Here is a 26,075-nt window from a genome sequence, read left to right as displayed (position 1 = left end):
TTTACGTTGGTCATTCAAATAAAACTTAATTCATTCTCCAGTTCTGTTCTCTATCTGCCTAATCCCGCCCACCTTTCGCTGCGTATGTACAATGTTACCAATGAACTGAAGCCAGCTAATTTATGCGAGGAAGTGAGTGAAAGTTGATACACTTGATTCGCTGGTTCCAGACACTTCCATCGATTGTGATTGGGCAGAATCTGTCGTACTTTACGAGTCTATTCCTATCACAAGCAAATCAAGTCGGAGAACCTGTTACTCGGCTTTGTGTGGTTGGCTGATCTTCGCAAAATCCCGCCCCCTCCGGAAACTGACTATCAAGTTAGTCTGCCTCTCCTTACTGTTCCATCCCTTCAACCTGCGCTGCTGACTGCACACATACCCACAGTACTGACGCGGCCCTCCCGGTCAGAAATTGCAGTGATTTCAGGCGCAAAAAGCTAAAAAATAACTGTGTTGAGCAGCATATAAGCGTTGAATAACCACGGTGTGATCATCTATTAAACGAGAGAGAGCGCACACGCCGTACACAAGGGTGCAGATGTGAGGGAATATACCTGCAGACTACAGCTGCCACACTGATGACAGAGCAAGAGGGAAGTCAGTTAGCCAGCTAACCACCCAGAGCTAAACACGACTATCAGGCAGGTAAATGTACGGCGATCTGGACGGCTCAACAACAGCGAGCAACCCAAGCATCTGAACGGAGCCGGCCGTCCACTACAGAGAGTATTTCGCAGACTGCACAGTAAGAGTGACATAAATATTGGCTTATATTGCTTTGGGCTTTTCACACATGAAATTGTTAACCATTCTGGACCATAGTTATCATTTTCAAATGGTCACACTGTTCATTGTTCTTAACCCTGCTAAGTTTTGGTATTAATCCTAGATATTCATATTTCTCACTGCACATTTGTATAGCCTGGGTTAACCTTCTCATTTGCATATGCATGATGTCGGTAAAGCCGATTGGACGCATTCAACTCGAGACGTGCACGAGTTAACTGCCCGTTTATCTGTGTAAATGTCGCCACGTAAAAAAAGCTACATATTATAAACAAAAAAAGTCTATTCTTTCGTTTTTCGTCACTATTTCACATTTTTCTCTCGGATGATGAAACTAAACAGTGCGTGAAAGTTTCTTCAACTGAACGAGGCGTATGAATATTTAATGAGTTGAGCTGCGAGGCAGTTTATGATTGGTTGTTTGTTGCTAAACAACGTGCTGTCACATTTTAGCACACAGTCGTTTTACTCAGTGCACCATTGTTAATATAATTAGATGTTAACCTGGCTAGCCCAGGGTTAAACGTGATGTAGACTCCATTTAAAATGAACCCAGGATTAAAAATGGCCATTCACCCTGCGTTTAACACCGCGTTCTTGTCGTTCACAAGAACGTTTACCCCAGGGCAAGCGCAGGGTGAAAAGCGCACGCGAGTGTCAGTTCTACTTCACCGGCTTCTTTACATACCGCTTTTCCCCGCTTCTGCTTTTCTTCATTCTTTCACTTTTCCTCTCGTACTTGCAGGCTATGAGGAGGGTGACATTGCGCTGTGCTGCCCGGCTCGTATTTGCAGCTTTGTGGCTGCTGGTGGAAGTGTGTCAGGCCGAGAGCGGGGCCCCGAGTCTGGCCGATAGAGTCATCTGGGCTGTAAACTGCGGCGGGGACGCGCACACTGACGTGCACGGCATTCATTTCAAAAAAGATCCACTGGAAGGAAAATTGGGGAAAGGTGAGTGTATAACTGTAATACATTTTCTTAAATTTGTAAATAACATGCAGTGAAGTGTTTGAAAACATTAAATTCAGTGAATATTATTTTAAATTTGAGTATAGTATGCCAAAGGTTACTTATTTTTCACACGCGTTTATGTCATTCCAAACCCATATGGTTTTCTTTATTCCGTGGAGCACAAAAGGAGTTATTAACCAATGATTTTGGTCTCAGTCCACATTCACTTTCCTTAGAAGTAAAAAGATCAAAGTAAATGGTGACTGAGGTATCTTTTGTGTTCCTCTGATAAAAAGAAAATCACGTGGATTCGTAAACTTGAGGGTGAGTAAATTATGACAGAATTGTCATTTTGAGTGTACTATCCCTTTAAGAATTACAAAATATTAAAGGTATTCCGGTTGCACTGTGTTTTGTTTTATTACAGTATGATTTTTAAATTGTAATAAGAATGTCAATCATACTATATTATGTAGATAAGAACTGGTTGTCAGCTCGTCTGGCTCATAGTAGTTTGTTATTAGAGCTGTTGATCATATCAGGAAGTTTGTGTCACTTGAAATTTGATGACTGTCACTTCCTGAGTCTGATGAGAAATGCAGTGCGCACATGTCAGGGCCAGTATAGTGCATTTTAAAGCTCTGTAAATACATGTTTATTTGTCCTATTCCACATTATTGAATCATTGTCACCAGATAATGACCAGTATTATAAAAGTGGTACTTAATTTTCCACTCGGCTCTTCGTTGGTTATAAATAGATATTGGAACAAAATGAGGCGTTTTTATGAAATCCTCAATCTGGTTTGACATTTACTCAGCGTGTTATGAAACAAGAAATGGGACAACACTTGCACACAAACTCACCATTTGGCTCTGTTGGTGTTTTTTTTCCCACCTTGCTCCAGCATCAGACTATGGTGTCCGTCTGCCTATCCTGCGCTCCAGCCCGGAGGATCAGGTTCTCTACCAGACGGAGCGATACAACGAGGATACATTCGGTTATGAAGTACCCATCAGAGAAGAAGGAGACTACATACTGGTCATGAAATATGCTGAGGTTTACTTTGCTCAGTCTCAACAAAAGGTGTGACTTTTGCTCCCATCCATGGTGCACACAATCACTCTTGGTAGTCGATATTTGACCTTGGTTATGATTAATTATTCATGATATTCCGAGGTATCTATTTCATAGTTTTCCCTTGTCTCTTTCTCTCTTCTCCTTTCTTTTGTTGTCTTTTGAAACCCCTTTGTTTGCTTTTCTCAGGTTTTTGATGTGCGTTTAAATGGCCATGTTGTGGTGAAGGATCTGGATATCTTTGACCGTGTGGGTCACAGCACGGCTCATGATGAAATAGTGCCATTCTCGATAAAAAGAGGAAAACTGAGTGTGCACGGTGAAGTTTCCACTTTTAATGGAAAACTCACGGTAGAGTTTGTTAAGGTAAGAGTCACCCTATATTTTCCTATTTACTATATGGATCTGCTGGTCAGTGTGAGAGAGTTTTGAGCCGGTTGACCGATCCTTTGACTTGCCCTTTCGAGCCAGTGCTGCTGTGTCATTAGATATGTTTCCATCCAGCGTTTATTTTTTATTTTTTTATGTGCATTTTGGAATATTGCATTAAAAATGCTGGATGGAAATGCCAAGATGCGCATAAATTCTAAAAATACGCATAAAAAACGTATACGTTCAATTGAGGTGGATACTTTTTTAATCTGATAAGAAGACATGCGCATTAACTATCGTGGAAACACATTTACAGAATAAATCCCTTTGATGCACAACAAAAAACTCATGTGACTTTACCTCAACAGTGGATGTGATTGGATGACTAACCAGTGGCCAATTTCATCACACTGGATCTAAAATGTTGGTTTGATAATTCTGAAATGCCTCAGCCAGACAGGCTACATTTTGTTCAGGATACTTTGATGGATAGAAAGTTCAATAGAACAGCACATAAAAAAATTCATATCATTTGAAATTCCTGCCTGTCACTTTTGATCAGTTTAATGCATCCTTGCTATATAAAAGTCGTTTTTTTAATGACTGACCCCAAACCTTTGAATAGTAGTGTAGATTTACCAATAACAAGATATTGTTCACATGAACAGAATGCAAGTTACTCAACGGTTTCCGCTTCAGCGTTGTAAAATCCCTAAAAGCAAACATAACTCTTTCAGTGACAGTAATGCAGCCATCTTTTATTGAATAAACAAGACATTGATCAATTAAATAAGCTCTGTTATTTATTTTCTTTTTCACTAAAGGAATATTGATCGATTGTGATGAAGTTATCCAGTCACACACACTGAAAGCTTAGTATTTCCAAGAAGACTAATTCTGTCAAAACGAATTGTTTCTTCCAGCGTTTTTTGTTCCAGTAGTGTAATTTAATTGATTATTTCAAAGCTGCTCCTTTTTTCTTATGTAAACAACAAATGGTTTTGGCTTGTGGGGTTTCTGTCAGCGATTAGTCTCTGCGGAGCCGTGCACATTGAGCATGACGGAAATCCAGAGGGAAGGTGACATTAATGGATATGAGGATGCGACACACATTAGCTTATCTGTCATTCACCGGTTAAAACATCTTATTCTTAAAATGAATAATTTTGATGCTTTTGCACCTGCCGATTTGCAGTGCTTTGACAAATTGTGTCCGAACTGTTCAGCGAATTCTACTTTGATCCGGTTGCATAGTATTTGTATCCGTTTAAGAGGTTCGAAACCGATGGCGCAGAGAGCCCGCAGAACTGACCTTTTGCACGCTTTGGCCTTTCATTCACTGTTAGAAACTCTGCAGGCCAACCGCCACACAGAATATACTAGAATTGATTTGCATATTTTCTCCATGTGTTTGCATGCATTCATCCACTGTAAGCACTGTGAACCCTAATTTATCTATCTCTTGTGTCCACAGGGTTACTATGACAACCCAAAGATATGTGCACTATATGTGATGAAGGGCAAGCTAGAGGGTAAGAGCAGAGGAACCCCTGGGATTGGTTGGGTTGCATGTTGTCCATCTCATAGGGCTCTTAGATTCGTAATGTGGAAAGTGCAGATAGAATCGCAGATGGAATTTGCTGTATAACGTGTAATGTCATGGAATTTGGCAAATTTTGGATTAATAAATCAAAAGAAGGGCTGCACACTTAAATCACGATATATAGGTCTTGTGTCTGTTAATATTAAAGAGCAAAGGCTGCTAAATAAATATAAAGTCGGCATGTTCTGCATGTCTCTTTATGAATGAGTACCCCTGTTTTGTATATTACACATACTTATTTTATTTACTTATTATCAAGGATTTTCATAATTTTTCTTCCATGTTTTAATAACATTTCATAGGGCCTTATCTCTGTACAAATTTTTATAAATTATTAAATCAACTTTTATTAATTCTATTGATAAGACATGCTTTTTGATTATAAAAATGTAATCAAACCATTAAAAAGAATTCAGAAAATAACAGTAAACATGGAATTTGGAAAAAAAAGAAATAAAGAAGAATTTGAGGGAAAATTCTAGGGCCCTTAAAATATTTTTTTATTATAAGTTTCATTATTTTAATTAGACGTGTAAAATTTAGATTTTTGAAAAAACATTTTCACTTGTGTTACACGTGTAAAAATCAAAATTTTACATGTGTAACACAAGTGAAAATGTTTGTTTAACCATTAACCAAATCCATAAAAATCAAAGTGGAAAAAATGGAATCCATAAAATTAAAATGGAATAAAACAGAATTTGGGGAGAGGGAAATGGAATTTGGGGAAAAAACGATTTCAGAGGGCCCTACTCTGTCTTTCCTCTGTTGTATCCATTCTGATGTTTTTTTTTTATCTTTTTTTCTTTCTTTTTTTGCACTTTCTCATTACAACTTCTGGTTTATTTCTCAGATGTGCCAAAACTACAGCCACATCCTGGACTAGAAAAGAGAGAGGAAGAGGAGGAGGAAGAAGAGGAGGGAGAGGGTGTAGAAGGCGAAAAGAAGAGCGCCTCCACCGCTCCAAAGAATCCGGTTCGGTCCGGGCCGCGCACCCCCAACCCGTACGCCGCTGACAACAGCAGCCTGATGTTCCCTATACTCGTGGCGTTCGGGGTCTTCATCCCAACCCTCTTCTGCCTCTGCCGCCTTTGAGGGTAACAAGTGAACAAGAGGGAGAGAGAGGAGAAAGGACGGACATCAGGCTGTGGAGGGGTGGGGGGGAGGGGCGCACAGCCGTGGGGACAGGCAGAAATATAGACTGACATCACAACAGACAGAGAGAGCGAGCAAATAACGGACGAGGGACATGCAGAAACGAGGAGGTTTCAGATATTGCTGGTTTTTTAAAAAGAGGTGACCCTGAAAATACATGGATTTCGAATACGAAATTTTGTGCGTGTGTTTGTGCTTGTGTTTGTACACATTTAATACCAATTTTATTTTGAGGAGATCCGAGAGGTACAGATTAAATGCACATACACACTCAGGTCTAACCACTTTACAAACCTGGTTTGTCTGGTCTAGCAAGAGATACTGAGGAAAAGTTGAGGACACTCCTAGATCACGTGTCCCAACTCGTGGAAAGTTATTGGCTAGGAGCTTTTTTCTGATCAGCTGTGGTGTTGATCTGCTGTGTTTTTTTTTGTTTTTTTCTGTCGCTCTAGTGGGAGGCAGAAATGGTACAAGAATTTTCAGAACCTTTTTGACACTGTCAATCATTTGGTTAATGCATCTAAACCTCAGTGGCGAATCAAAGTGTTTTTTGTTTTGTTAAGTGATTTGAGACCATGGTTTCTATTTCCCTCACAATCATACAAGCTTCTCTCATTCGTTTCCTGCAGCTTCTTTCATTGTTTGTAAGATTTGAAAAGCATATATATCACACATTTTCAGACCACAGCAAAACGTATTGAATCTCCAGCTGCACAAAGGAGATATCAAATATTATTTTTCCCATTTAGAGAGACATTTTGGTCTCTGAATAACTGCATGCGTTCGTTATTAAAAGAGAGCAAAATTGTTTCCCTTTCTAGGTGGAAACATGAGTTCGTAACAGAGGCTCTTTAATACACTGGCCTTTGGGTCCCAGAAACTATAAGATTGTATTATTGGACTAATGTGCATTTTAAAGTGTCAAATTCCTTTTTCTCATCTCTCATTGGTACATGATGTGTCTGGGATAGCATCTTAGTTTTGGCATCTTAATGGACATTTCAAGGGCTCGGTCACCTATTACACGGTGAAACGAACGATAGATGCTTTAGTCAGGATGTTTTTTTGCCACTTCTTTGCTTTTGCCACTGTTAGTTTTCTCTTGGTTCAACCAGACAGGCCGTTTTCAACAACACCACTAAAGACACTCGGATTAGCGGCTCACAGAAAACCACCAGAATGCTTGTGGCGGACGAATTCAACAGAAACATGTCTGCCACACACTGTGAAAGGGTCCTCAAGATGGCAAGGTTCAGTGCTGTCATTTAGCTACTTATTTGCATATGTTGAGTGAAGTTGCGTTCCAACTCATCCATCGCTCTTTTTCTCAGCATATTCTGTAACTGGTATAGTTTTGTCACGTCTTGCTGTTTTATTTAGACTGTTTGCATCCCTCGCTTCTTCGTTTTTTTCCCCTTTATTCGTTTTTCGAAATGCTCCTTTTTGTTTCGCTCAAGCAAGCCTGCCTTAAAATGTGATTTAGTGTGCTATCAAGAGACCAACTCTCACACTGCTGAAACATCAGACCACAATCGAGTGCTCATGCCACTGTGCTGTCTGACGTGCGAGCGCCGCCTGTCCGTTTGACCCCGTCTCTTGTGTGAACTTGTACCTTATCTTGGCCTTCACCTTCTCAAGAGGAGTTGGATGAGAGGGCAGGTTTTGCCTTGGTTTAATAGGACACAATCATTAAAACATCGAGGCAACTTTTTCATTTATCGGAGTTGCAGAAAGTTGATTGCTTATCGTCGCCAAAGTCATGTTCTTTTCTTAAAAACTTTTACACGGTGCATGTGTATATAAGGTACTTGGTTTGTTGTGCCATACGGTTCTTTTTTTCTCTTCAGAATATTGTTGTTGTTTTGTTGTTTTTTTGTTTTTTTTCATATAATTATTTCTGGGTTTCTGGGTTCTTAAATATCTGGCCGAGTGGAAGACCGGCCTTGAAAAATTGTTTGGTTGTGGATGATGATAATGGTTTAATTCCACATAGACACACTGACCGATCGTCAGAAAGAGCTTGGATTGTATTGAGGTTTGTTAATTTACAGTTTTTTTTATTTTTTTTTTATGTTGTATAATTTAAGCAAAAGGGGTTGAATATAAAAAATATTGAAAGACTTTATTTTCCAGGAAGTAAGTAGTTGATTTTTTTATTTCCTCAGGATCTTTTGAATTTATTTGTATTTTTTATGATGAGTTTTTACTAGTGTGAATTATTGCACTGCCTGGTGTTGTTTTAAAAGCATTTTTTTTTTTTTTTTGTGATTGTTTATTTTTTATTTTTGTCATGCATTGTGTACTTTTGATTCCTTGTTGCCTTAAATTTGAATACATCCTCGTGTGCTTTACCATTTTTGTGCTCTGATCTTTATTTCTGTAGGTTGAGTTATTGCATGGTTGTTGAGTTTTTCATCGTTTTGTCATCTGGAAAACAGGTTGTTCAGTTTGTCCTGCACAGATGCACAACTTCTTGGACAATAGCCAAAGACCACATGGAGGCCTTTCATTGTGTCCTCCTTCATGAAGAGCTCATGTGTATTACTCCATCCACACCACATCAACTGCTGCGTTTATGAGGGATGTAGTTTCTGTGTTTATAATGTTAGTCATGTTAAACTACCTGTCCCCTCTTTAGCCTCGTCCCTCAGAACTGAAGAGAACATGAACTGGTGAATTAGTATTGGAAAAGTTACCCGCCCACACTGTCTTTAGAGGTTTCTGAAGTGGGAACTGCAAATTATTGCTGTTTCTTTTTAATAAATGTGCTATTTTATCTAACTGGCCTTGAAGGTATCTTTAATGAGGTCATTTTCATTGCTTCATTCATAATTCATAAGTCAGTTAACAATTATAGTTAAGCTTGAGATTATAAATGAATTCTACAATTATTGAAATTGTAATGTATTTTTACTAATATTGTGCCTTACCAAAAGCTGAAGTTTTCTTAATTAATGAACAATTAATTTATAATTAACAAAAAAGTAAATAAATTAGTAAACAATATATATAAAATAAATCATTGTTTTTTTTACTAATATAGTGCCTTTACCAAAAGCTGGAGTTTGCTTAATTAATGAACAATAAATGTAAACTGTAAAAAAGTTACAATGAGTTAAAATATAAACAAACAATTTTTTGTTTTTACTAATAGAGCCTTACAAAAAGCTAAAGGCCTCAATGAACAATTAGAATTAGTCAAAATAGATATAAAGGAAACGTTTTTAAAATTTAAAACATGGATAGAAGTATATAGAGGCTGAATACTTAAAATAATGTAATAGTTTAAAAAATAGCTGCACTGGCTCAGAAGAATAATAACTTTCTAAACACAAAACTGTTTTTAATAAACTGACGTGAGCTGATGGGGGAGACTTGAGAACGCAAACAGAAATTACGGTAACCATAGCAACTTTGGAACGCCTTCAGCCAATCAGAGCGCAATCCTGTCGGCGTAGGTTCTCCATAGTGACGCGATACGCCATCTTGCATTTAGCGGGCGTCGAGTTCAGTACAGAGACGCAGACTAGTTCGCGCTTCAACGCTACGCCAAGTGAAATTTCAGAGAGATGAACAGTCAGAGCTCCCGCAACGAAACGGCAGCCGCCGCCGTTAACGGCTCGGATTCAACGGCGGCGGCGGCTTCCCGAGAACGCAAAACCGGAGGCGGCGTTCTGAAAAGGCTGAAATCGCGACGAAATCAAGTGGACCGACGGCCTGTAACGGAGGAAGAGCTGCGGGCGCTGGGGAGAGACATCACTCCGGATGAAGTTTTGGGACTCCGCGCAGTCACTCGCGGTAAGAGCTGTGGGACAGCGCTGTAATACCCGCTTCATCTCACAACTCTTCAGATGCTCTCAATGTAACATGTGTTATGAGTTACAGCATCTTCTGAGTAACGTTACATGTGTTTGTTTACTTACTTTATAGTAACGGGCCCAATCCATGCAAGACATTTTAATGAGTTTCCAGAGATCACTTAATGTCTGTTTTAAACATGGCCAATTAAGCACTGTGGATACTGCATCATGTTAAGAGTTTTGCTAAATAGCTTTCTCAGTGCATAGATTCTTGCATGTGTTTACTCAATTCAGTCTCTTATTCAGAGATTACTAGTATATACTATGTTCCTCCCATGTATTACTGAAGTACATGCCACATTTTCTCTCCACAGACTATCTTTGTAAACTAGAGGACAACATCTACAACATTGACTTCACACGCTTTAAGATCAGAGACCTGGAAACAGGGACAGTCCTTTTTGAGATTGCCAAACCGCCACACTGTGGTATGTTTCCTTTGTTTGTCCTCAAGTTAATAGATGACACCAATGAATGGCTCTTTTAACATAACTAACTTTATTACTTGTAACGTAAGTTCGTTTTTTCTTTCTTTTGACATCATTATTTTTAATAATAGTTCCATAACTGGATCTTACAGTAAAACGACAGACTTGTTGGTGATGTATGTTGGACTTCTCAAATCATTTAGTGTTGAAACCCTGTGCTTTAATTACAGTCGACCTCGATCTCGTATTCAGATTTGCCTCCATCCAATCAACAACCGATGGATAGAGAGCCACAACCTACATTTTTCTTTTCTTTTTCAATAATGCATATGTATATCAAAGTACAGAGGAAAAGATCCGCCGCTACTTGCGTTACACCACAACTTCTGTGGTATCAAATCTATTTATAGTTTTCTGCTGTCACGAGTTATTGAAATATGAGGGAATTTTATCATGTCATGTTCACTGGAATGTATGTAGTGAATCTATATTTCTGGTTTTGCTCTGAATGGACAATTTGTCTTTCTGAGTCTCCATTGAGCCACAATCCGTTCTTAACCTTTTTTTTTTGTTGCCTTGTTGACATACTTTTGTTCATAAATAAGTATAATAGTATAAAGCAATCTCTATAAAATGATTTAAAGAAAATACTTATGCCGTAATCATGAACAGTTGGAAAAGTAATAGAAAATGATTGGTCAAAAGGGGTTTGTTATTTGATTATTATTGATAAATTATCATAGGTTTTGTTCATATTTTGAATTAGATTTTATTTTTATATTTTCTGTTTCATTTGGATTTAATTAAAAGTTTTAGGAGTTGTGTTTACTTTTTAAAATATGCCTGTATAGGCTAGTTTTTATTAAATTTGTCTATTTTGTTTTAGTTAGTGCTTCAACATAACCTAAATGAAAATGAAAAAAATATGTTGCCTTGACTACTAGCTAAAAAAAAAAAAAAAAAAAAGTTAAAGTACAAAAAAAAAGAAGGTTTTTTTATTTTTTATGGTTTAGTTTTAGTTAACTATAATAACCCTGACTCATACACTCTTTCTCAACTTGTTGCATTCAGACCTTAATGAGGAGGATGAGGAAAACGGAGATGTTGACACCAGTGCCGGGCGTTTCGTTCGATACCAGTTCACAGCGGCGTTCCTTAAGTTACGCACAGTCGGAGCCACGTAAGTCTGTCGGGCATGTGCGTTCTGCTGTGTAAATAAACCTCAGTAGCTCTGAAATCCAGTTGACCAGCTCATGTTGTGAAACAAAGGAGCTTGTGTCATCTGCTGCAACACTTGAGCAATGTTATCAGCCAAATCCCACAGAAATCATGAATAAATCATCATTTGGCCTCAGTAATTCTTTCAGTTGTGCAGTAAACATGAGCAAACTTCAGTCTGTGTAGTCGATTGTCACGTTATCTGTTTAATTTAGTGTTATTGGATGACACAAAGCACTTGTTTAGCAATAAACAAACTGACCTGAATGGGTTTTTAGTGCATGGATTGATACTCTTGTGCATTAGTATGTAATGTCTCTTATCTCCTTTCACACTCTCTCAGTGTGGAGTTCACAGTTGGCGATCGACCGGTTACCAATTTCAGAATGATTGAGAGGCATTATTTTCAAGACCGCCTCCTGAAGAATTTTGACTTTGACTTCGGCTTCTGTATCCCGAACAGTCGGAACACGTGCGAACATATTTACGAGTTTCCTCAGCTCCCAGATGATCTCAGTGAGTGTTCTGGTTGCTATTTGAACTAACTCTATACTCCTGCTATAATGAATATAACAGATCTTTTAGTTCTTAAACCAGATGTACTGTTTTTTTTTGGTTTTGTGTTTGTTTTTTTACTTTACAAATAATACACTGCAAAAAAAGATTTTTTTTAACTTTTACTGTTTAATTTAGAGTGACCAATTGCTTTACAAGTAACACATTGACCCGACTTTGTCTGACATCTCACTTGTCCTGTCAGGCTTGTATCAAATTTCAGACCTTTCTCTCTTGCCAGTGCTCAGATAAAGGACAGCGCATTACATGTTCGTTTTCATTTGTTAAAGTGGCGTTCCTTTGTTTCCTGCAGTACGGTTGATGATTGAACACCCGTATGAGACCAGATCAGACAGCTTCTACTTTGTGGACAACAAACTCATCATGCACAACAAGGCAGACTACGCTTACAACGGGGGCCAGTAGTGCTGCTTCAGCATGAAACCTGACCATAGTTTGTTGGAGTGACCGTGTGGTTTTGCTTAAAGTGTTTGCGTGGAATGCAAATACAGGACTGTCTCCTCGCTACCAACAACACACGGTGTTGTCACCAGCATTACGATCTGGCAGCATCGACCCACCCAACTGGAAATGACCAATCCTTCTATGAAGTTCCTGCATTCCACAGACTTGCACACACTGCTTGTGGGTTTGGCCAAAAAAAGCGGAGCCTTTCTCCTCGACTAGCCGGAACTGAAGAATTCCTGTCCTGTCATCCTGCTTTAGGGGCGACTACAATAGAAGAGTTGTTGTTTTGTAATGTTTGTTCTCTTACGTCTTGCACCCAACACCACCTTGTGTCTTGTTTTGTGAGAATTTTTTTAAGCTCTGAAGTCCTGTTAACCAAACTGAATCTGGAATATCTGAATGGGGTCTTTCTATGCTACAGCTTTGTTCAAATGTGCTAAAATGAAGCGATCCTTCCACATACATCTTTGGTTATTAAACAAAAAGAGGGTTTTTGCATAGATTTGCAGTTTTTGTAGTTCATTAAAGGGGTAGAACGGCATTATTGGGGTATATTATCACTGAAATTGCAACACTTCCAGACACGTGATCAGGGTTAGTATGTCCAGTCAGTTAAAGAGGATGTGATCTGTTTTCACCATAACCCTAAAGGGTGTTGACATGACACCTTTTCAGCTAAAAATGGAAAACTTTATGCTTTTTGGCTGTTCGTTTACATGACAACAGCATTTTGAGGGCCTGAAAATGCAAGCATTTGAAAACTGGTTTCATAGTGCAAGTTTTTGAAAATGATACTGTTATCGCCTCCTTTTAAAGCTGCAGTCCGTAACTTTTTGGGGGTTAAAAATTATCCAAAATAGTTTTTTTGAGCAAGTACATGGTTATGTACTGACTGGCTGGTTAGTCAGTGTTCAAAACTATCTGCTTTCTTTAGCTCGATTCAAAACGGTAAGATTGTAATAATATTTTTAATTCCAGTGGATTTTTAATACTGGTGGATTTCCGCTGGATATTCGAGCATGTCTTACATGATATTACGTCACATCTGTACACATAAAGGTGGTGTCTCGGCTAGTAGGCTATATTGCGTGTGAGGATGTTGGTGGTGGAGATTTATAGCCTTTTCTCAGAGCACTTGATATAATTAAACTTAGCAATTTGATGGCGGATCCAGAAAGGTTCAAACGACAATCACCAGTGACAACTGGAGATTCACCCGTTGTAAAACGCAAAAGACTTCGGACTTCGGAGTGGCTACAGAAAAAAAGAGACTGCAACCGGCCCCTGCGAAAACAAGGATAAATTTCGGAAGGACATTAAATGTAGTCACGCAATGCTGTTGTTGTTAACATTAACAATTTGAGAACAAAGTATAATTTGCACAGTTTGACGTGATATAAGCGATCGTTAGATTAAATCAGCGCGATTTAATGCAATGCTTTTTTTTCCTTAGTTGGTCAGAACAAAAGTGGATGTTACTTGTTCAGATTACATTTTCCGGTGAAAATTCTTATGTTGGTCATACTTCCAAAAAGTAGAATCTGTGATTGCGAATGACGGTATCCACACCGGCGCGGTGATTGACAGTCGCACATTCTTCTCAAAACATTGGATTCATCCGCGCTGTGCCATGCCGAGGCACAACGCACGTAAAGTTGATCATTCTGTGAATAACTGCAATTGCAGATTTCTAACAGAGATGGCGACAAAGAGGAAAAACTATGGACTGCAGCTTTAAACTACAAAAACACGGATTTGTTAAAGCGGTGATGTCATGTGCATGCATATTATGTGTTCAGTTTATAGGCGTGTAGTTTTTCTTCACAAAGTGACATCGCCAACTACTGGCCTGGCAGCAGAACACAGCGTTTTTAGTCGTTTTCGCAGATCTGTGTGAACAGGGATTGTTTTGACAACATTGTTGTCTGTATGTGAAAAACGCAAAGGAAAAACTTTTCCATTTTTAGTTGTTGTGGTAAAACGTGCCCTAAAACAGTTACAGTGTTTTATGTAACTACACTACCGTTCAAAAGTTTGGGGTCAGTAAGATTTTTTAAATGTTTTTGAAAGAATCATCTTATGCTCACCAAGGCTGCATGTATTTGATCAAAAATACAGTAATATTGTGTAATATTATTACAATTTAAAATAACTTTCTAATGTAATTTATTCCTGTGATGGTAAAGCTGAATTTTCAGCATCATTACTCCAGTCTTCAGCGTCACATGATCCTTCAAAAAATAATTTTAATATGCTGATTTGATGCTCAAGCATTTCTTATTATCAATGTTGAAAACATTGTGCTTCTTAATAATTTTTTTTATAGGAAAACAATGCATTTATTTCAGGATTCTTGATGAATAGAAAATTCAAAAGAACAGCATTTATATGAAAAACTTTTGTAAAATTATAAATGTCTTTACTGTCACTTTTGAGCAATTTAATGCATCCTTGCTGAATAAAAGTATTAATATCTTGAAAAAATAATAATAACCTAACCCCAAAATGTTCAACCCTAAACTGACCATTTTATAATGTACTTTGTTTTATTTTGTCTAACTGCTTTATGTCAAGTCTTTATCTGATTGAAAACAAAAGTGGACTTTTCTTATGGTGTGTAGTTTCAGTCCTGCAGGGATCTGGCCGTAGGGCATCTGTCTGTGTCATGTACGAGGGTTTTTTAATGTCAGGCTCAGCTGTGCATACATCCAGAAACCATGTTTTCACTCGTGTCACACACAGAAAGGGATGGGATTCCCAACATGGTGTCCTTGTGCACCTTTCAAGCTGTTTAGCCTCCATCAGAGCTTTAATGTTTACCTTTGATCTAATTCTGATTCATGATGTTTAATAGCGGTTGTGAATTAGGCGATGTGATTGGCTGAAAAACTAAATTAAAAAAGCTTCTGGATACCCACCAAGAAATGCCTAACTTTACATATTTAATACATTTTAATTTGATTTGGTTAGCTCATGATCAAAGCAAATCATGTGACTGTTTGCAAGATACTCATTGTTATTCATTCACAAAGTCAGTCTCTCAATCTCTTCTCAAACAAGTCAGTTGGTCAGGTGACTTTCTTACATTTTTAAGTGTCCTTAATAGAGAGAAGTTGTAATATGAGGCAAGAGGACCCATGTTTGTGAAGTATTCGTGGTTGCATGTCTGTCTGATGCCTTATACTCGTGCTGTTTACAATAGGTAGCCTAGGGCTGGGTTGAAAACGTTGATTTCTCGATTTTAATCGATTCATAAATCCCAAGAATCGATCTTTTAGGGAATGCTGTTTTCAGCTGATGCGTGAACAATACGTCAATCAATGTTCTTTTTAGCGTGTCTCCCATCTAATAAATTGAAAAAGCTTCATTACTTTTGATATGAAACAAAGTCTTAGCATTCAAATGGCGTCAAATTTATTACGAACTTCAAACAATGCCGCTTTGGCGCTCTTTAATCTGACGTGCAAGTTTAAGCGAAGCTCCAGCTATGTACGTGATGACGTATAAACAAGGGAGTCAAATTAAATTGAATCGAGATCGGAGTGTCAATACCCAGCCCTAATCTCCCAACCATCTCTGTGTTGACATGCTGTAACCTTCATGGAGTAATTTCCCACACAGATTTTGATCCATATATTAGGCTTTGTTAAATATTTTGGTTTTATCTCTCTTTTTCAGTGTCTTCATATTATAATTATGTTGCAACCTTACTGAGAGAGATAATAATGTCTTTATTATTCTTTAAAATATTCTGTTTATTGTATCTAATGTGTGGATTTAGTCGTAGTAAGTGAGCTGTTTTAGGAATACTGCTAATGCTTTACATTTGTTGTGTAATATGTCAACTGGAATACATTTCGTTTTTGTTTTTAAATGAGCCTTTTATCGGGTTTCTGTGAATTAAGTCTTAATTCACCCTTGCACAAATTAAGGCAAACAAATAATCCATTAAAAAAAAATCCATCAAGTCATGGCATTAAATCTTGCACTCATTGCAAAAAAATGATCTTCCTCAGTATTTTTGTCTTGTTTTCCCAATAAAAAGCTAAACATCTTTAAATCCACACTAAAAAAGTATGAATAATAAGTTATGACAACATATGTTTTTACATTGCTAACTCCAACTCATCAAAATAGGTTAAGCAATTTTCAACTTTATGTTATACAAGATTCAACTATTTTTTTTAAGTCAGTTTAATATAATTTAAGTTTATGTTTTAAATTTACGTTGTTAATTAAGTTTTTAATTTTAAATTTTAAAAAGGGGGTGTTCAGAGAAATAAATAAAATACATTTTATAAACTATCTGTTTTATTCTTGACTCCACAGTAAAATCCAATATTGTACCACAAGGTGGCAGCAACGTCATTTGGACAGCAAATCATTTTAAATCCCATCTCAAAATATTTTCATTGCTTATGACATAAATATGACAAAGCATTTATCGCTATTTGCAAATAACTGCTAGTTTAATAAATATAATAATTTACTTTAATACATAAATATATTATTGCAATTCTGTTATACTAAAATACTGAGATGCAAATAGTATCTTACTACTATTTACACATTTATTACAAATACTGTTATTTTTACATAGTGTATATAGAATATATCGCTATTTTATTTTCAAGTTTTTATTTTAATTCATAAGAATAATTACTTTAATTACATTGCTGCCATATGGTGTACTCTCCTACACTACAGGAGGAGCAGTGGCCATTTTGAGCAAATAAACTCAATCCTGTCACACTCAACCCTGTCACATATGTATTTCTCATTGTTTCAGGGTTGTAAACTTGTGACAAGGTTGAGTTTTTCCATTTCATTTATGAATAATTTGAATAAAAATAAAAAAGTCATGGTTTCAGTAAAGATATAATTCCCAAAATCATGACAACTCATAATTTTGTTATAAATAGAATATTTGATGTACATGTGATGTGTCCACTTAAACATCCTATGTCAGAAATCTCACCCAGATCAGCAGCAGAAAGACTGTGATGGGAAAGCAGATTCCTTGACACAGAAAGAAGGGCACAATATAAGAGACAAAAAATAAAAAAATGCCAATCATAATCGAGAACCAGAACGCACTTTTGTATTAATTTGATTAAATGGCACATAACTTACAATGCACCTTCACAAGAATATAAACTAAAGTGGAAATTTAATGCACTTGATTTCCATCAAAACTATCCGCAAATTCAATGAATCGGTTGTGCAAGTTTGTCTAGATTTTAAGAGTTCCTTGAAGAATGATCTGCGCCTGACCAATGATGTCCACTCGACCGTCACCTCTTATCTCCAGCTTTACCTCGCCACCACGACTGGAACACTGGTAAGCTAAAAAACAAATATAGAGGAGATAAATGTCTTAATCTGAGCAACTTGTTTTGTTAATATTAGAATAACTTATATTCTTTTTTTATTTTTTATTCCAGTGTTTGTAATGACATGACATGAAGGAAAAGGAGGTTGTTACCCATCATTTTCTTTTTCTCCAACTTCTCAGACCAATAGCCAGCAAGGACTGTATGTGCAGACCCTTTTAGAAATAAAGTTGTAGTATAATGCATTGATTAGTATTGGCTTAGTAATATTTATGAGTTTACATTGTACACATTTCTCACGTTCTGCTCACCAGTGACTGGATCTTCAGGGACGCCAACCCAGGGTGAGAAGACACGGGAGTAGAAGTCATATCCAGACTGAGAGGTCTGTGTTCCTTTCAACGTAACGATGAGACTTTTAATCTTACCAGTGGTCTCATTTCTCACAAGAGTCTCTGCCTCTGGCCTCAAAGACATAAGATCAGACCTGCCGACAATAAAGAATTAACAACACTGCAGAATGTGGCATACAGAAGCATACTTCACATAGAATTTCAAATAGATTATTCCCTTTTCTATGCAAAGCTGTTTTCACATTTAATGCATACAAATACATTGCCATTATCGATGTAATTTTCTTCGTTAATTTCAGAAATGTCTAGCAGTACCTGTTGCATGTGTCAGCTAGACGAATCATTAGATTTTTTATGGCTGGACTGTAGCACACATCCTGAATGGGTAAGTCTCCAACAGCAGCCTGAAAACAAAAGGCAAAATGATGACACAAAATAGTTTCTGCTAGTGTCATTCTAAAAACAGAAATTAAACTGGCAGTGTTACCTTCAAAAGGTCCTTGATTTCATATTGGTCCTGCAAATTAAACATCCAAAACTCAAATTCAGACCAAAAGCAACCACTTGATTGAGTCCATTTTGGTTTTGTTGAAGAAAGTGTCCACAAAGTGTCTTTTGGGTCATACCTGGGGCTCTGGTTTGTTTAAGGGGAAGTCCATTATTAGAGATTCTTCATGCTGGCGCACAATAAGCTCCCCACTCATAGTCTCAAACACCACAACAGGATTGACATTCTCTGTGTGACAATATTGTGCTTTTAGAATGGTCACCAGTCCATTGTTTTTGGTAAAAGATTAATGTCAGAATGAGTGTTTCTTACTTTTAAGGTAAAAGAGCACTGCTGCTGAGGCCAGTGTTGCATGTCCACATAGAGGATACTCACTTTTGGGGGTAAACCAGCGTAACCCAAACCTTGCCCCTTTCAAAATACATCAAATCCAAAATGTAAATAAGAGTTGTTTGATTATTTCAAGATGCAACTCAGCAGCAGAATACCTGAGGTAAAATCCACAGAATTCTGTTTTGTGATGAAAGCGGTGTCTGATAAATTCATCTCTGCAGCAATGCTTTGGTAAAGATCATCTTGCAGCTCCTATGTATTACAGAGAAACATTTTATAACATTGTAACGCGCAAACTCAACACATTTACATTTTATTACCATGAATAACTAATCTATACGCTGACGTATTTAGAAGCCTGTCTTGTGATAGTGTAATAGCTGCTTACCTTCTCTATAAGACAAACTGCAGCAGGATTACCTTTGAAAGGTACATTGGTAAAAGCATCAACAGTAAATATTGGAATTTCCATTGTCGTGGCAAATTCGCTGTCTTTGACTCTTCAGTTCTGGTCTAAAAAAAAAGCTCAGAGTCGAAGTTCTCCGGAGATTTTACTTTATTGAATATGCAATAAAGTTGAGATGCAGCTGCTTATTTGACTCATTCAATGTAAAACCTCACTTTTTTTTTATTTTGTAAAAAAATTTTTTATCGCTGTACATCCAATGGGCGCTCTTCTTTTTGCTCCACCTCATGAGACCATTGCCTAAAAAAGGCATCATTGCCCCTGCCAAACTATCTCCACACACTAAAGATTGGTTGAGGTTTATACTTCTTCTGTTTATCCACAGTGGCGTAAGGAGTAAGGCGAAGACAATTTGTACTTTTGAAGCGATCGACCCGAGTTCGAATCCGCCTGTTGCGATCTCAATGTTCTCCTTTTCCCCATCGCATTATTAGATTGGAAAGGCTTTTAATTTCAATAAATATGAAGAACATCTGTGAAAAGTGGAATTAAAATGCCTAACGGTTATTTAATAATAAAGTGCTTATCGAGTAGCGTTAGGGGGAGGTGTAGGGGGAGGGCTCGTCCCATAAGGCGGCATTTATAGGCTAAATAATCATTTACATTCAATATGTTATTATTGCATACTGTTTTATAATGTATTAAAATACTGAGTTGGAAATAGTATCTAACTACTATTTACTCTTATTGCAAAGAAAATACTGCTCGAGTATAAAAAGAATCTATCGTTTTTTTTGCACATTGTAATATCTTAAGTTAAAATGAATTTGCACAAGTTGATAATGTAGGCTACCGGTAAGTCATAGAATGATTTTAGCTTTCAGATGAATCTCTGTTACTGGTGTTCTGTTTTCATTGGTTAGGCATAGGCCTATTCAATTATATCAAGTAGGCCTAGGCTAAATTGTCCAAATAAAATTGTAGCTTAAATACAATAGCTTATTTTGTATTTTAAATTATATCAGTTATATCAAAACTATTTATACATTCTGTAAAAGTCTATCCAGAGGGGCTTAATTCTTACTCCAGTAGGGGGGCATGCATCTTTCTTTTAATATTTGACATTTTGTGCTAGCCTATGACAACAAATTAGCGAAAGTTTATTTATTTCCTATTAGCCTACAAGTTGGCTGCAACGTCATCCTGCAAATGTTACTTGAATATGTTACAATTTAACAATTTTACAATTAGGCTAGTCTGTTATGCCAATACACAGCATATTTGGGACGTTGTCTTCATGCTGATCACATGCTGAAAGCAAGAATAAACTTGTTGGGCAGGTTTTTGTTGATCTTGCCTTGTAAGTCAGGTCTGTTTGCTGATTTTAGAGGGGTGTTCGGCGCATTTCAGCTGGCTGGCCTGGAGATCTGGGAAACCAGCTTATATACAGAAGCAAGCTACTTATAATAAACAATGTTTGTTAGTTTACTGAGGAGGGCGGATAGTTGAGCATTACGTTGAGCGTTACGTGAATAGGAAAGGAAGATTTACTGAAAGTGAAACCGATTTGCAAGACTGAACATTTCATTTAGGCTACTCTGTAAGTATATCGTATTTATATAAACACATTTTAAAGTGTTACCATTCTTTCATGACCCACATATTTTCACTGCATCTTTACATGTTTTTAATGTGAAAACCACTAAGTTTCGATTTCTGCAAATCAAAACTGGATGATCTCATGTTTGCTTGCCTCTCTTTCTATAGGCTACTCACAGGTCTCAAGTTTGTCTGATCTTAAAGGACATTACAATGAGTCTAAACGAACAGCTTGATTTTAAAAGGTGCACAAAATTCTGTATTTTTGAGTTTTTATCACTCTGTTTTGAAACGAAGTATCTTGACGTGTTTAGCTCATATTTATCATTGGTAGAGAATTGATTACAAATCATGTTTTGTTGATTTCAAGCCAATCCAAAAGAAAAAGATCAGAGTCTGAATGCACTGCCAAAAAACCTGCTAAAACTAAAAGGTAAAAAACCTTTCCACACTGTAACGGATTTCTGTAATTTGAACAGTATTTTACTGTAATATGTACAGTAAGATACTGTAAAATATGTATACAGTATGTTACTGTAAACAGCAAAGGATTATGGGAAAATATAGGGTCACTACTGTAATTCTTCACTACTGTAAATCAATTTACAGTAGTGAACTTGCCCGCGAAAAACTGACCAATGGCAAGAGGGATTTCTTTTCAAGTGTTTTTTTGAGGGGTGAAGTGGCAGTTAATGCACGGACAAAAGATCATGTAACTCACCAAAAAGGTTAGTATATAATTTCTATTTTATGTAAAACAAACATTTTCAAATGTTTTTACTTATGTTAACAGCAAACTAACATGATGTATCGTTTTGTTTTCGTCTGAATGGTTTTAGTGCCTTTTTTTCCTGACTGTCCTCAGAATGGTTTTTTGGTGCCTTTATTACTGTCTTTTTTCCTGACTGTCGGCCGGGTCGCTGTCACGGTGATAATATTAACTGGTGAGTAAGTTAAGTTCACTTATATTAGCCGAAATATTCTTTAGTTAAAACTATAAAAAATAATGGTTGTGTGTTCCTCTGCCTCTTTAACGCAAGTTAGCTCATCAGGCGGGCGGAGTCGTCGGTAACGTTAACCGAGCTAACAGCGAACTCAACGTGAAATACTGAGGTAAAGTGAGATAGACGAAACCCTTGTTAAAGTGCGGGTTTTAAACAATATTTTCACGTAGGCCTATATGATTTATTTTCAGGTTTGTGATCTGGATAATGCCATCTGCAACGATGGAGTGTGTTGGAGCCTTTTCATTGTGATAACATCAACTGGTATGTAACGTTATGGTCAACTTCACCTAAATTAGCCGAAGTAAACTTATTAAACAGAGAAGCATAAAAACTTTGGTATGTTCTGTCTCCTCTTTCACAACTTTTTGGCAGATGTACAACGTAAATACTGAGTAAAACTAAGTTAAAGGGATAACGTAGTACACCTTAAACAGAAAATTATGTAGGCCTATGTCATCATTTACTCGCCCACAACGTGTTCTAAACCTGCATGAAGTTCTTTCGTCTGAACATAAAATAAGATATTTTGAATAATGTTGGTAAATAGTGGCTGGTCCGCATGGACTTCTATAATAGAAAAAATACTTTGGATGTCAATGGGGACCAGTAACTGTTTGGTTGCTCATGTTCTTTAAAATATCTTCTTTTGTATACAGCACATTAAATAATTTAATGGAAGTTATGAACAAGTTGAGGGTGAGTAAATGGTGACAGAATTTACAATTTTGAGTAAACTAACCCTTTATCCAACACCATTGTTAATTTCATCTTTTGTTTTATTTTCAAGTTTGTGGTCTGAATTATGTCGTCTGAAATGTCGGAGGTGTATTTTGGAGTCTTTTTTGTGATTGCCTTCATAATGGTGATAACATCTACAGGTGAGTAAGATGACATCAACTAAATTAGCTGAAGTATGCATTAGTTAAGCAGGCAAACATGTTCTTTTCTGTTCTTTATTTTGAATTTGCAGCGGCCATTCCCTCCGGACTGTACATCACTGCTGACGCTCTCCACTAATACACAGAACGGGTTGACGTTGGAGGAGGAAGAGGAGAAGGAGGAGGAAAGGGTTAGCAATATACCATTATCAATATAGCAAAGTTTTGCTAACTAATATTTTTAATGTTGTTTAATTGATTAAAAACTATAAACACCATACAACATTATATCTTACCTCATCTTCACCCCACATGTTATTGTTGTTAGTAATAAGTTCTGTTATTGTATTTTAGTTTTTTTCTGTAAACTATAACACTAAAAGGCTGCTGTGACTTTGTCTGTTTCAGGAGAGTCTGTTCTCAAAGCAAAAACATGGATGCTGACAATGAAGGGCAGAATCATCATCCAGTTACAACTGCTAACAGACGACTCTTCAGCATTAGCTGTCTATTTTGTCGAATGCAGAATCAGGTAAACCAATATATATATATATATATTTTTTTTATTACATTACATTACATTTACATGCATGCATTTGGAAGTCACTTTTATCCAAAGCAACTTACATTGTATTAAGTTTAATTTAAATGATCCATTCCCTGGAAATCTAAGCTACAGGAATGTATTGAAAAAGAATGAAGCTTTAATGATTTTAATGTAATTTATTATGGGGTAATACCATCCCTGTAGGTTAGGGGTGGAAATTGGCAAAAATTTGATGATTCGATATTATTGCGATATTTGGGCCACAATTCAATATTATTGCGCTTCCTAACATTGCGATACAGCAAGTATTGCGATTCGATTCTGCGATATATTGCGATTCATGTCCCCCATATTATTCAAAGACATTACAAAAAATAAGACTGCTCAACTCACTTCAAATGTCACATTAAATCTGTGAACATCTTCTACACATTTACTGGAGGCTAGTGCAGAAACTTTGTCCTTGAACATTCAGGACACAGGACCTTATTACAGAACGTAATTATATGAACGCGTCACCACCGTATTAGCACCAAAAACATGGAGATTTTATTTTAGAGAATAATTACACAACCTATTCGATATACTATAATTCTATAATTAAATAAACTAATCGAATATCCAAAAATTGTGACTCATCCCTGCATTTAATACCTTGTTTTTTTCCCACAATCTTCACTTACGTCTCGATTTTCGAAGGGGATTATAAACGTTTCTTCCTTGGTTCGCTTTTATTTAGGCCTATTACATTCACATTCTTTACTGTGGTAAAGTAGAAAAAGGTTTTAGGACAGATAGCCTACATTTTTACTTGCACGTCAGATTCATTTCAACACAGTTTTTGCTTGTTATTAGAGATGTACGGCGCGTCAAGTTTATTTGATTTTTAGTTTCGCTCTCTTTGGCAGCGCAATTTCAAACATAGCTAAATGTCTTGCCCTTGTGGAAGATTAAATTCACTTTTCATACCTTTTACAACAAGTAGAAAACATGAAGATATCAGAAAATAGATCGATGGTCTCTTTCCTCCTCGTGTCATCCCACTCAAAGCACAGAGCGGTATGGCTTCATGTGGAATCACGTGTCTTTGTGTGGAAGTATTAAACGAAAGTTTTTTTTTTTTTTTATAGATTTAACTTTTCTATTATGTAAGTTTCTAATATTTACTGATATGTATTTGAATGCTTTACAGGCTTTGTGTTGCTTCTTTGACGGAATTGCTCAAATAAAGACTTTTTTGCTCGAATAAACTAAAAAAAATTATTTCAATTTTCATAATAACCCCCCAACCACTGCAGGTAGTTGGTCCATTACCACCGCAGTGGTAAAAAAAAACTGCCACCGTCACAGCCTTATAACCTATATTGGAATCCTTTGCGCTACTGTATCAATATAATTGCGTGCGCAAAATGTCGCGACACTGAACAGAATCGATTTTTCCCCCACCACTGCTGTAGGTGGATTCAGAATCAGATGTAGTGCTTTTATTAACGCCAAAGTACATGCAGCATCAAGTTTGAGAGTTAGGGAAAATTCTGCCAACACCGGTCTGAAAAAATTATATATTTTTCCCTGCTTGTGTTTGCAGGTTCATTCTGAGAGTCAACCCTGATGGCACCAAACACCAAAGGCACAGATCAGATGGAAATCTGGAAAGGTCCAAAGAAAAGCATCAGCCTGAAACCCTCAGTGTTTCTCATCAGAGAGCTTGTCAACTTTGACAAAATTACTGAAATGTAACAACACAACACTGACTTTGACTGTATTTTATTGTTTTAAGGCCTGTTTTGCTTTTCAGTGTGTGTACGTTTTTGCCATGCTACAGATACAAATGGTCACCAGGAGATTAATTCTATGGACTTTGGAGATGTTGCCTTTTTTTTTCTTCAGCTAGTGGCTCCTAAAGGTCAAGATTTGTAATTTGTACTTCTAAAACAAAATGTTCAACGATTAAAAAGAATATTATAAGGACAAATGTTTGTGAGTTATTGTGATTTTTTTTTTGGGGGGGGGGTAAACATAAATTAAAAAAAGATAATTTAAATGATAAAAAAAAAAAAACTCAATACTAATACTGTAAATGAAAATACAGTAATAATACTGTAAATGCAAGTACAGTAAATGATACAGTATACTGTAAGTGAAAATACAGTACTAATACTGTAAATGCAATTACAGTAAGTGGTACAGTATACTGTAAGTGAAAATACAGTAATAATACTGTAAAACATTTTACAGTAACTTACTGGCATCCAGCTGCCAGTAAGTTACTGTAAAATTTACAGCAACCTCTTTACAGTGCATTTATGGATAAAGAAAGCCATATTTGCTGATATAGAGGAGGCTATTGAAATAACATTTATTACAATTTATTCAAATGTAGAAATATGAAGGTTTTTATCACACAGTTCTGTTTGACATGATTCTCACCCTTTAGACAAAAGTCAAAGAGAGCAGCTTCTCCTACATTCAGCTATGTGTCAATGAGGACAGACTGTTCAATTGATCCACCAACTAACTTCAAAGGTGGAGAGACATTTCCTTTGCATTCAAGGTGATTTTTACTTGAATACAAAAATGTATGCAAATTTGATAATGTAATTTAATTGATAATTTCCAATAATATATAAAATATT

General features: G+C 36.7%; 4 protein-coding genes and 1 long non-coding RNA gene across 19 annotated transcripts in view; 4 read left to right on the top strand and 1 right to left on the bottom strand.

Annotated features, from left to right (window-relative positions):
- The first annotated feature begins 344 nt into the window (after positions 1-344).
- On the top strand, positions 345-8,727 carry mlec (malectin). 2 transcript variants are annotated; one of them, XM_082187708.1, is made up of 6 exons: positions 345-748; positions 1,535-1,739; positions 2,647-2,825; positions 3,006-3,182; positions 4,663-4,720; positions 5,626-8,727. In XM_082187708.1, the coding sequence occupies exons 2-6, from the start codon at positions 1,538-1,540 to the stop codon at positions 5,805-5,807; spliced, it is 798 nt and encodes a 265-aa protein (XP_082043834.1). In that variant the 5' UTR covers positions 345-748; positions 1,535-1,537; the 3' UTR covers positions 5,808-8,727. The 2 variants fall into 2 exon arrangements, with proteins under 2 accessions (XP_082043834.1, XP_082043833.1); XM_082187707.1 differs by having other exon boundaries at positions 347-748; positions 5,645-8,727.
- Positions 8,728-9,420: 693 nt separating this feature from the next.
- On the top strand, positions 9,421-14,959 carry unc119b (unc-119 lipid binding chaperone B). The gene is made up of 5 exons (XM_082187668.1): positions 9,421-9,744; positions 10,121-10,234; positions 11,306-11,414; positions 11,796-11,968; positions 12,321-14,959. Exons 1-5 carry the CDS (start codon positions 9,516-9,518, stop codon positions 12,431-12,433), a joined length of 738 nt encoding a protein of 245 aa, XP_082043794.1. The 5' UTR covers positions 9,421-9,515; the 3' UTR covers positions 12,434-14,959.
- A 2,372-nt stretch (positions 14,960-17,331) lies between these two features.
- LOC309512197 (phenazine biosynthesis-like domain-containing protein 2) lies at positions 17,332-19,693 on the bottom strand. Its single transcript, XM_082187667.1, has 9 exons — positions 19,391-19,693; positions 19,158-19,254; positions 18,982-19,080; positions 18,788-18,897; positions 18,649-18,678; positions 18,477-18,565; positions 18,120-18,295; positions 17,961-18,023; positions 17,332-17,821 (listed from the first exon to the last, which is right to left on the bottom strand). The coding sequence occupies exons 1-9, from the start codon at positions 19,472-19,474 to the stop codon at positions 17,709-17,711; spliced, it is 861 nt and encodes a 286-aa protein (XP_082043793.1). The 5' UTR covers positions 19,475-19,693; the 3' UTR covers positions 17,332-17,708.
- Positions 19,694-20,766: 1,073 nt separating this feature from the next.
- The window catches only part of LOC309512092 (uncharacterized protein), an 11,658-nt gene continuing 6,349 nt past the window's right edge, over positions 20,767-26,075 (top strand). The window contains exons 1-4 of one of the 3 annotated variants that reach the window (XM_082187507.1): positions 20,767-21,008; positions 21,176-21,252; positions 21,378-21,440; positions 25,877-25,993. In XM_082187507.1, the coding sequence (XP_082043633.1) occupies positions 21,221-21,252; positions 21,378-21,440; positions 25,877-25,993 (212 nt within the window). In that variant the 5' untranslated portion in view covers positions 20,767-21,008; positions 21,176-21,220. Of the gene's footprint in view, positions 21,009-21,175; positions 21,253-21,377; positions 21,441-25,876; positions 25,994-26,075 lie in introns of those variants that run through there. The other 2 variants (XM_082187506.1, XM_082187508.1) reach the window with 2 other exon arrangements.
- On the top strand, positions 21,451-25,414 carry LOC309512115. Of its 12 annotated transcripts, none has more exons than XR_014210891.1 (8): positions 21,451-21,735; positions 21,847-21,951; positions 22,052-22,120; positions 22,203-22,275; positions 22,802-22,892; positions 22,985-23,083; positions 23,301-23,424; positions 25,028-25,414. It is a non-coding gene; the product is annotated as an uncharacterized lncRNA (long non-coding RNA). The 12 variants fall into 12 exon arrangements; XR_014210892.1 differs by having other exon boundaries at positions 22,048-22,120; XR_014210894.1 differs by adding an exon at positions 22,671-22,710 and having other exon boundaries at positions 21,451-21,951.

The sequence above is a fragment of the Leuciscus leuciscus genome (genome assembly GCF_965113295.1).
Source record: "Leuciscus leuciscus genome assembly, chromosome: 13".
Classification (NCBI taxonomy): Eukaryota; Metazoa; Chordata; class Actinopteri; order Cypriniformes; family Leuciscidae; genus Leuciscus; species Leuciscus leuciscus.
Note: the sequence above shows the minus strand (reverse complement) of the source record. Positions and strands in the feature narration are given on the sequence as shown.